Here is an 11,902-nt window from a genome sequence, read left to right as displayed (position 1 = left end):
TACAAAATAACTAACGGAAATTCGGTCATTTACTATTCTGTTTTGCTTCTTTAACGGGGAAACTGAATACTAATATGAATTTTTCTCCTATACTCTCCGATAAGCTGTGTGTAATTGTGACTATCTACGTTCACCGATACCGTAAGGGAAAACTTTTCCCGAGAATGTTGTCAACTCATCAACATACTGAAGTATGTTGTACGATGTCTATTAAACCTGGACTCACTGCTTCATAAAACATAAGGCCCAGACTGTTAGAACAACATTTCACTCAGTGATAGACTGAAGCCCTGGAATTTTGGAGATGGAAGTTATATGAATTTCCGATCGTATTCGTTGAAAGGAAGGAAGATTGGGGTTTAAAGTCGTGTCGACAATCAGGTGATTAGAGACAGAGCACATGTGCGGATAGTTTCAAGGATGTCGAAAGAGACCGGCCCTGCCCTTTCAAAGCAACCATCCCGCCAATAGCCGGGAACGATTTAGGAAAATTACGCAAAATCTAAATCCGAGTGGATGGAAGCGGATTTGCACCTTCGTCCGCCTGAATGTGAGTCCGGCTGATCACACCTCGGTCGGTCTCACTCAGAGGATTTAACTGTGGGACAAGGGACTGTTTGTTAATCGTGTAATCTGGAGAGGCCCACGATGGTCAAATGGAGAAAAATTCACAAAACAGTAGCAGATCTTCTGCAAATATACACACTGTTGACCAGTGAATTTGCAGCGCCAAGAAGTATAACAAAGATATATTCCTTGTTGCTTGTATACAGTATAGTAAGAGAAAAACATGATTACGTTAAGTTTATCGGTCGTTCGCGAGTATACGAAGTGTGAAATTTGGTTCAGTGATCTGCCATTTCTAGCAGTAACAATGGATCTGACGTCAATATTCATCGATTTGAATTTAGAGTGGTTGACAAACACAGGTGCGGCATACCATGGTCCTTGAGCTCTGTACAAGCATTCGTCATGTGGTAATGTTTGCCGAGTGGTGGCGTGATATTCTCGTTCGTCCTATAGTAATGTCTGCTGAGTGGTGGCTTGGTAGTCTCGTTCGTGTGGTAATGTTTGCTGAGTGCGGGCGTGATAGTCTCGTTCGTCATATGGTAATGTCTGACGAGTGGTGGCGTGATAGTCTCGTTCGTCCTATGGCAATGTCTGCTGAGTAGTGGCTTGGTAGTCTAGTACGTGTGGTAATGTTTGCTGAGTGCGGGCGTGATAGTCTCGTTCGTCATATGGTAATGTCTGACGAGTGGTGGCGTGATAGTCTCGTTCGTCATGTGGTAATGTCTGACGAGTGGTGGCGTGATAGTCTCGTTCGTCCTATGGCAATGTCTGCTGAGTAGTGGCTTGGTAGTCTCGTACGTGTGGTAATGTTTGCTGAGTGCGGGCGTGATAGTCTCGTTCGTCATATGGTAATGTCTGACGAGTGGTGGCGTGACAGTCTCGTTCGTCATGTGGTAATGTCTGCCGAGTGGTGGCGTGATAGTCTCGTTCGTCCTATGGCAATGTCTGCTGAGTAGTGGCTTGGTAGTCTAGTACGTGTGGTAATGTTTGCTGAGTGCGGGCGTGATAGTCTCGTTCGTCATATGGTAATGTCTGACGAGTGGTGGCGTGATAGTCTCGTTCGTCCTATGGCAATGTCTGCTGAGTAGTGGCTTGGTAGTCTCGTACGTGTGGTAATGTTTGCTGAGTGCGGGCGTGATAGTCTCGTTCGTCATATGGTAATGTCTGACGAGTGGTGGCGTGACAGTCTCGTTCGTCATGTGGTAATGTCTGCCGAGTGGTGGCGTGATAGTCTCGTTCGTCCTATGGCAATGTCTGCTGAGTAGTGGCTTGGTAGTCTCGTACGTGTGGTAATGTTTGCTGAGTGCGGGCGTGATAGTCTCGTTCGTCATATGGTAATGTCTGACGAGTGGTGGCGTGATAGTCTCGTTCGTCCTATGGCAATGTCTGCTGAGTAGTGGCTTGGTAGTCTCGTACGTGTGGTAATGTTTGCTGAGTGCGGGCGTGATAGTCTCGTTCGTCATATGGTAATGTCTGACGAGTGGTGGCGTGACAGTCTCGTTCGTCATGTGGTAATGTCTGCCGAGTGGTGGCGTGATAGTCTCGTTCGTCCTATGGCAATGTCTGCTGAGTAGTGGCTTGGTAGTCTCGTACGTGTGGTAATGTTTGCTGAGTGCGGGCGTGATAGTCTCGTTCGTCATATGGTAATGTCTGACGAGTGGTGGCGTGATAGTCTCGTTCGTCATGTGGTAATGTCTGCCGAGTGGTGGCGTGATAGTCTCGTTCGTCCTATGGCAATGTCTGCTGAGTAGTGGCTTGGTAGTCTCGTACGTGTGGTAATGTTTGCTGAGTGCGGGCGTGATAGTCTCGTTCGTCATATGGTAATGTCTGACGAGTGGTGGCGTGATAGTCTCGTTCGCCATGTGGTAATGTCTGCCGAGTGGTGGCGTGGTAGTCTCGCAGCAACGTATGATCAGATCTGTTCGGTGGGTGAGAGATAAGGAACGTGCTGAACAAGAAAACAATCGAAGACTCTCTATATCTTAGCTCATCACGACAGCACGGACAACAAGGTGTACAGCGTAACCTTGTTGGAAGATAAGGTAATGGATAACTCGAAGAGAGCGAACAGCCATTGCCGTTAAAACGTTGAAGGTAATTTCCTCAGCACCCTCTTTACCTTTTTCAAGATCTGCAGTATTTTACAACTATCTGTATTACATTTACATAGCCAGATTCGTTACCGACCTATTTAGGCGCTTTCGCAAACTCTTAGCTGGACCACAGCATCGGAATTTAGTCTTTGTAGAGCTAGTTGACTGCCAGCCAATAGCGTGCTTTGGCGATTCAAAATGCCTCGTGCTCTCTCATTCGAACGATGTCACCTACTATATATTCGCTGTAAAGTGCCTTGAAGTGCAAAGAATTGTCTGATTCTGGATCTATAATTGCTGGCCGGTGTGGCCGTGCGGTTCTAGGCGCTTCAGTCTGGAACTGCGTGACCGCTACGGTCGCAGGTTCGAATCCTGCCTCGGGCATGGATGTGTGTTATGTCCTTAGGTTAGTTAGGTTTAAGTAGTTCTAAGTACTACGGGACTGATGACCACAGATGTTAAGTCCCATAGTGCTCAGAGCCATTGGAACAATTTTTTTGGAGCTGTAATTGAGGAAGCATGATGTCCAGAGGAAATCACTTAATTTGACAGAGAGCCATGGTCCTGAACAGCCCATACGACATGCAAGATGACCGATATCATTGAAATTTATGTTCAGTGCTGAAATACGCTCTACAGTTTGAGATTAGTCAGGCCTGAATTTGCGTCATTCCGCTTCCATGTATTCACATGCAGTGCTATAGGCTTCAAGAGGGCGTCAATTTTTATGTATTTGGAGACTGCTTACTGCATCATTTTAACTTCATCTCAGTCTGTTATGTCTTCAATTCTTCCATTTTAGAGAAGGAATATGTGCAAAGTCTGTTTTGTATAGATGATACTGGATTACTTTTGCAGTGACAGAAGCTTGGTTTTGCAAAGAGTAATGTGGGTAGGATTCTAAATAATAGATTGCAATTTGTTTCCGTGGTTATGAGGAATAATACAATTATTTGAATGTTGTAACTGAACTTGACTACTGAATCAGACCAAACATTCACAGTAGCAGAAAACTGCTTCTACTTTAGTTTGCTTGATTGGGGGCACCTTCCACACTAGTTTTACCAATAAAACATTTATTTAAGAGGTCAGCAACAGAAGATAACTGTGGCAACGCGTTAAGAAACGCCAATAACATTTATTACGAGTATTTTACAACACTTTACTGAACTTTGTTAACTGATGCATGGCACATGATTTCATACAGGGCACATGATATCCTGTGCCTAAAGCAATGAAATATAAATAACTCTGCAGCCTCTTTGTACTCGAATTAATAAATATGACTCTATGCAGACACTCATTTGACTGCATCTATTTGTCCATATACAACGAATGCCTAGTCGGAAGTAATGGAACTGTGCTCTCTAGCCTGACTGCAGGAAATTTACTGATCTGGCTGTTGCCAATGAACTGTACTGTCTGCATATAGTGACCCGAGTTTCTTGACTGTAGGATCGAAACAGAAAGAGTGCCTATGGTACCTTGTCGTTTCTGCCTGTCGACAGAAGAATCTTCGCCCCCTTAAGTACTAGGTGAAAACAACGTAGTCCACATCTGACAGCACTGTCTTTGTCGACTGCAGCGGACGAATAAGATGCTCTGTTGGGCGTGGCGCAGAAGCAAAAAGTGGTTCAGATTTGTTAACGCCATCTGGAGCCTACTGCTGGGAATTGAAAGGCGTCAGGAGAGGGGCTGTTTCTGTGTGGTGGCAGCATCTCGTGCCTTTGTTGTGTACCTCTTGATGTTGGTACTCAACAGCACTTATTGTCAGCAACATGTGTTGCACAGTGATTTACCATAAAATAATTTCTTTTAATCATGCTTGACTTAAATGTGCCTCAGTTGGAAGCTGCCATCTTGTAGTCGTAATTTAGACAAAGTGCTGGCTGAGATCAAAGTCATTCTGACGGTCATGTTTACACACAGTAGGACGTGGTTGGAGGCTAACTATAAAATTAAGAATAATCTCTCTGCATACTGGTTAGCTTTTTAGGAACGGAACAAGGTAAGGCGATGTATGTTGCTGTGTCGCTGGTCGCCGATGTGCTATGTGTGCTGACAATATGCCACCGACTTACTATCATTTCATGTACCAGAGATAATGGACCACTGTTAAATCATTTTTTTAGGTGTTTAGCTAGTGTACTCTGTAGTGGACTGACAAGACAGCCTGTCCACAGTGACGGGTAACCGAAGGCAAGCGTACTCACACACCGGCTGGCGTGAAGTCTGGAACAGGATACGTAATGAATGCTATAATGAAAAGTACGTAGCTAAGTTAATACTCAACTTTTAATTCTATCATTGTGGTACATCGCTCTTGGTTATACAAGTGAGACTCTCTCCAGATATGGTTAATGGCGCCTTGCTAGGTCGTAGCCATGGACTTAGCTGAAGGCTATTCTAACTGTCTCTCGGCAAATGAGAAAAAGGCTTCGTCAGTGTAGTCGCTAGCAAAGTCGTCGTACAACTCGGGCGAGTGCTAGTCCGCCTCTCTAGACCTGCCTTGTAGTGGCGCTAGGTCTGCAATTACTGACAGTGGCGACACGCGGGTCCGACATGTACTAATGGACCGCGGCCGATTTAAAGCTACCACCTAGCAAGTGTGGTGTCTGGCGGTGACACCACATACTCATTCTGAGCTGGTGAGTACTTAATTCGAAAAGCTGTCTCGTGGTACAACAAAAGTGAACAAATGTCAGTACAACTTGTTGCTTTTACAAACCATTTCATTTACGAACTCTGGTTTATTATGAGATACGGAGGCCCTTTCAGTTCCATTGTGATGAATTATACGAAATTGTGTGGGCTGTGTGGCTACTTTAGAGATGTTTATTTGAGTCAGATTGCATTAGAAACTTTTTCGTGGCTATTATATATTTCATTTTGCGTATCAGGGATTCCTCAAACGTAGCTTTTTAAGTCAGAAATTTAACAGCTACTGTTCAGTTTACCAGCCATGTGAATCAGAGGAGATGGTATTTTGTACCAGTAACACTTCATACCATCAGGCAAGATGGAGTGACTATGGTGAATGTAATGTGGCTCATTTGTTCATTTTGGAGACTACGTTCATGAATGAGAAACACGTTTTTCAGTCTTTCCTTAGATACATTTTTTTCCGTTGCCTCTGAAATGTTTATCATTTACATATCCAAGCAATTTGACGTTTGTGTATTTTTACTAAAAAATGAATGTTTTTCTTTGTTTCATTCTCCAAAAATACATACTGCAGTGCAGTGTCTTAGATGACGAATAGCTGTGCTCAATTAAGAGTGGACGATGAATAGTTGCACTTAATTGAGAATGAACTGATAATCGCGATTATGGTTCCGCATCAGCTGCAGAACCTTCCAGAATAAATGAAAATTTGCACTGGAGTGGGACTCGAATCCACATTCCCCACTTGCCACGAACACTCGCCTTAACAATCTTAGCTATCTGAGCACGCTTCCAGAAGCGGCGAAAATCACTGTTTCTCCTCGTATCTTCCCTCCCCTGTACTCGCACTATATTATCGTAGTTCCCGCACAGTGTGAGACACTCTTTCTCTCGTCATTGCCTTGCTACCGCATGAAATACTGCAGCACAGTGTCTGAGACACTGCATTGATGATCAACAGCCGCACTCATTTAAGAATGAAATCGCAAACTGCGATCATGCTTCCGCATCAGATGCAGAATATTTCATAATAAATAAAAAATTGCATCGAACTGGGACTAGTTTATCACTCCTTCCTTAATGGAGCAGAATCCGCACAACATCTATACTATGCTTGCCAGCGGGAGGTTAATTTGCGCCGGCCGCTGTGGCCGAGTGGATGTAAGCTCCACTTGTTGCGAAATCAGAAATTCCACAAACTTTAATACAACATACAATTTTAGAGAGAAACGTGTGTGTGTTGCGTGGACATAGAGTTCTTTGTAAGATCAAACATTAATATCTTCCTGGAAGGAAAGACGATTGTCTCAGAGAGTCAGTGTAGATTGTGGAATAACCACTCATGTGAAACGCAGCTTGCAAATAGCAGATGCAGGTGAGCGGAGAGAGTCCATCTCCCTGGATTTCTAAAGGGGTTCGATATTCCACTTCGACGACTACTGAAAAGGAAACAGTCATTCGGAGTATCTTCAGATACGCTATTAGCTTTGAGATTAATAGAGCACGGCATGTTGTACAGGTCGGTGGATGTTCAACACATATGACAGTAACATCGGGTGTGCCAAAGGACGCATAACAGAAGCTTGAACATTCTCAGTGTACATAAAATACTTACCAGATAAGGTCACTATGAGTATTAAATTGTTCAGCGACGATGTTGTCTACAAGAATGTTTCGTCGTTGAACAGTAGTAATGAAATGTAGAATGAGGAAAAAACCATTATTTCGGGCAAAACTAAGTTACTAATATACTTATGTGAATGTACAAATCGATAGAAGCAAAATAAAAATGGGAGGCATTATAACAGAAATCATTAAAACCAAATGCCTTAAACAAGATAGCATCATATCCCCATTACATTTTACTTATACATAGAACAAGTGCTGCAGGCATGGTACAAAAAAGGTTCAGAAATGAGTATGTTAGTTGGACAGGACAGAATGAATTCAATACTTTTTTCAGATGACCAAATATTTTTGGCAAACTGAAGACAAGATATGCTGGATAATTTGCAGAACGAGTACGTATGATGGGTTTAAGATAAGACAGAGTACATGTATGTTAGGAGAAAAAGAAAGAATTCAGTTCACGAAATTTAACAAATTTAAAAATTTGAAAATTTTAGATATATAGATTGTACAGTATACAGTGACAGCATCTGTAGCAAAGATAGTGAGACCAAAGTAGCGGTGGGTAAAAGAGCGACGACGTCCCTACGTAGTGTGATTTGAACAGTAGCATTATCCAATAGACCAAAAGAAGGATATTCCATAGTATAATTGAGAATATAGGTACTTACTGTGCGGAAATATGTCAACTTAAGAATAAAAGAAGGGACAAGATCGAGGCAGTGGAATTAGATTCAATGAGAAGATGCCTCCAGCTCATGTGTGGAGATAAAATCAAAACAGCTTAAATATGCGAAAAATGAAAGTGACAGAGTTCGTAATGAGCAACCTGGAGAATAAGTCTTCAGTGGTGGTGGCATGTGGAAAGAATAAGCAATATCAGGAGGTCTAAGAAGTTGTTAAGGTAGACCCCAGCAAAAACTAAAAGCTGAAGGCCAACTTTGCCATATGAATTATGTATTGACAGAGCGAAGTAACAGAAGATATAATTGGAGTAACCTAGACTACTGCAAAGAGGAAACGACTAACAACTCACTAGAAGCTATCCCGACCAACTTCAGTGTAATGCTCTTGCGTTTGACGTTAGCAGAGTGTAGGCACGACAGTAGACATCCAGCATTTGGGCGAACTTATAGACAGTCTGTACTTGAGGAAATGTGACAGTTCAGCTGCCAACATTGTATATCTCGCGAGAATGAGATAGAGATTTTGGTGCTCACAGACACTACACAGACATTTTTATCTCGCTCATTATGCAAATGTGATACAAGCAGGTACTTGAGATGTATTGACAGTCGATTTAATTGCAGGAGAAGGGAGGAGGAAAGAACGGAAAGGGATAGGATTAGTGATATCAGCTGCATCAGGACCTTGTGTGACGTGGCGACAGTGGCCACGATTGATAATATGTGCTGGACTGGGACTCGAACCCAGGCACTGCTGCCTGCTACACAGGTGCGTTAACCACTACGCCAAGCGGTATATGCTGTTCATCGCAACTGCTCAGACTATCTCGGCACACCTCACTACCAACCCCCCACTCCCACTAAGCGCCACTTACCTACAGTCCCTATCCATTTCCTTCATGTTCGCTACTCTGAGATTGCCGCAGGAGATCGGACATAGTTGTGTATCTGCATTCAAGAGGCGGGTCCATTGTCTATCTAGTTGAATCAATTATATGACTGCATATAGACAATCATTTTTATCTTGCTAAGTACGTGAATGTGGAGCATGGAGGCATTATAGGCTTGTAGGCTCATTTTTATCGCACTCAGCATAAATTATAGAATAAGACAGAACAGCGGACGAGGAACTTCGCCTTATGCAAGACACCTTTTCATTTTCGTTTTACTCAGACATGTTTCAGCATTTTTTCTGCTGTCTTCAGTGGGTTATTTTATTTAATTACTGTAAAATAGTTGTTACATATTAACACTTAGAAAAACTTTTGGTGCAAAATATTTACAATTGTGAATGAATGATTGTTGCAAAATTGTAAATCTTTTGTACCAAAAGTTTTTCTAAATATTAATATGTAACAACAATTTTACAGTAAGAAAGTAAAACAATCCACTGAAGATAGCACAAAAATGGCTGAAACTTGTCTGGATAAAACTAAACTGAAAAGGTGTCTCGCATAAGGTGGAATTCCTAGTGCTATTTTCATAGCAAGCGTAGATATAAGAACTGCAACACCACAAGATGATTAGACAGAACATTGTTACGAAGCACTTTCCGCCAAGCACTACACAGTGGGTTGTGAGGTATATATGTTTATAGATGTAGATATCGAGTCACTGCCAAGACACTTATGTGTAATCCCTACCGCAAATTTGCGTTGCCAGTCTAGGCTTGTTATCCTTAATCGATAGTTGGTCAGACCAAATAAAAATTCGTATAGGCAGATGTCACTGCAATTTTACGTTTCGTGAAATTGATATCTATTCTTTTGTCTACATTACCAACTGGTTACTGGTCTGTGCATAATACTGATAATCGTTCATGATACGACCGTTTTACTGTAGTTTTTTGTTCTTTTACTCCAGCTTACCAACTGTCGTAAGCTAACATCAGCAAAATGGATACAGCATCTCCATCTCCTTACAACGCCACCCCAGCAAATACGAAAGAAATTCGTTATATACATACAGGGTCACTAACGGTGAAAATGGTTTTAAATTGCCGTTTATGTAGGTTATATGCAGCCAGTCACTTCTTGAATCTGACATCACCGATTGTACCATTTACTGGTTTTTGAGCCACAGCAGGCTCATCTTAATATTGTGTTACAGGAACTTTATTCTCTTGGTCACATGCAGTAGTGCTGGCGAAAATTACGAAAATTGGGACATAAGTTACGAAAATATTTAGGAAAGTTGCAAAGTCAAACGTCCGGCTTATATAGACTCACTATGATATTGTTCTTGCTTCTGTATAGGATAAACAAGGAGAAATCTTACAACCGTATACAATGAACACAAGGGGGCCCTCCGAGTAAAACATGTAGATAAGTGCAGACACAGTGTCCATCATGAGCCCATTGTTGGTGATAAGAAAGGAAACATTTTCTGTGTGTCACATTCCTGATGAAAGATTAAAGACAGATCTCCCCTGAAGACTTAAAGATTTATATCAACAAGCCAGAGTCACTCCATAAGATCCTTAAAGAACGTACTAAACGGATAAACACATTTTTTTAAAAAATTTCAAAACATCCTGCCAACAGAATATCTTCAAAAATGACAATAATAATATTTATTAATCCTTTTGCATTGTACACAGTAATTCAACTCTTGTACACGTCTACAATACCAATGTCCATTTGTGTCTGCCGTTTGTTTGTAACGCCTTGTTTGTTTATTTATGTTACAACTTTTTCACCCTGTTAGTTTATCTGTAACTGTTTTCACCTGCATTATTTTATATTGACACGGCTCCACAGAGATAAGCACACTCCACGTACATACCACAAGTTTCCATGGTCCTCGACGTCCGTCACATATTCCGGTAGCTCATTAAGTCTCCAATAATGTACACGTAGCAAATGTTCCACTCTTTCTTTGCGCACAACTTTATAGTGCAGAAGTTCGTTGCGTTTTTATTTTGCAAGTTGGTGTTCTAATTGCTATGGGTTTATTTATCGATGGTCGTTTTTAATTTGTAGTTCATAATTACTATCTGAGTTTACATGTTGTCATTTTGTCACTTGGGGATAGTGACTGGAGCTGTGGACGCTATAAAATGGAGTGTGTAGTGAAGTAATTGGAACATTTTCGACATATTTTTTCGTTTGAGTTCAATAGAAGGGTGGCAGCAGCGGAGGCAGCCAAAAACGTGGTGATAGTGCCATTGGACGGGGCACGATAAGGAAGTGGTTTTCTCCTTTGAAGAAGGATCATTTTGGCACTAGTGTGTACCATTCCACAGCCTACATCTGTATCAATATGGAGGTGCCCAATGAAGACTGTAAAGCAAAAGATTTGGAAAAGTAGTTGAATGGAATGGACAGCGTCTTGAAAGGAGGATATAAGATGAACATCAACAAAAGCAAAACAAGTGTAATGGAATATAGTCGAATTAAATGAGGGAATCATATTAGGAAACGAAATACAAAAAGTGATAGATGAGTTTTGCTATTTGGGCCTAAAAGTAATTGATGGCGGCCGAAATAGGGAGGATATAAAGACTGTCAGTTGCAAGAAAAGCGTTTCTGAAGAAGAGGAATTTATTAACATCGAGTATAGATTTAAGTGTCTAGAAGTTGTTTCTGAAAGTATTTGTATGGAGTGTAGCCATCTATGGAAGTGAAACATGGACGATGAAAAGTTTAAATAAAAGGAGAATGGAAGCTTTCGAAACGCAGTGCTACAGAAGAAAGCTGAACATTAGATGAGTCGAACACGTAACTAATGAGGAAGTACGGAATACAACTGGGGAGACAAGAAATTTGTGGCACAATTTGATCAAAAGAAGGGATCGGTTGACAGGACACCTTCTGAGACATCAAGGGATCACCAGTTTAGTTTTGGAGGGAATTACAGGGGATAAATATCGTAGAGAGAGACCAAGAGATTGATACCGTAAGCAGATTGAGAAAAATATGGGTTACGATAATTCATCGGAGATGATGAGACTCGCACAGGATAGCGTGGGGAGCTGCAGGAAACCCATCTTCGGACAGATAACCATACATCAACATTGTCAATCAGTGATATAAGTCATTTGATACTATATATGCACTTTCCACTGCCATGAACATCACTACACGTCGATATGGCAGTGGTAAACGTATTCAGTGTGGTGGTTTAAATGCCAAATCTCTCCGCAGAGTCTTATGAAGTGGGGGTCTGGGACACTGTTGGTGGTGATGCGTACGACGGATTATGTGTTAAGCTTGGCGGCCTCCAGGCGCTATTCGTGACGAGTAGGCTACGTGCCGGCAT

The 11,902-nt window shown here is 41.9% G+C and overlaps 1 protein-coding gene across 1 annotated transcript; it reads right to left on the bottom strand.

Annotated features, from left to right (window-relative positions):
* Positions 1-1,538: 1,538 nt before the first annotated feature.
* LOC126151365 (uncharacterized) lies at positions 1,539-2,432 on the bottom strand. Its single transcript, XM_049915936.1, has one exon. It carries the CDS (start codon positions 2,430-2,432, stop codon positions 1,539-1,541), a length of 894 nt encoding a protein of 297 aa, XP_049771893.1.
* Between the last annotated feature and the right edge of the window lie 9,470 nt (positions 2,433-11,902).

This window comes from Schistocerca cancellata, chromosome 2 (genome assembly GCF_023864275.1).
Source record: "Schistocerca cancellata isolate TAMUIC-IGC-003103 chromosome 2, iqSchCanc2.1, whole genome shotgun sequence".
In the NCBI taxonomy this organism is placed as follows: domain Eukaryota; kingdom Metazoa; phylum Arthropoda; class Insecta; order Orthoptera; family Acrididae; genus Schistocerca; species Schistocerca cancellata.
This window is presented reverse-complemented; position numbering and strand designations above follow the sequence as displayed.

Excerpts from the sequence above, each read along its gene's own strand:
- LOC126151365 (XM_049915936.1), bottom strand. The coding sequence starts at position 2,432 with ATGGCGAACGAGACTATCACGCCACCACTCGTCAGACATTACCATATG.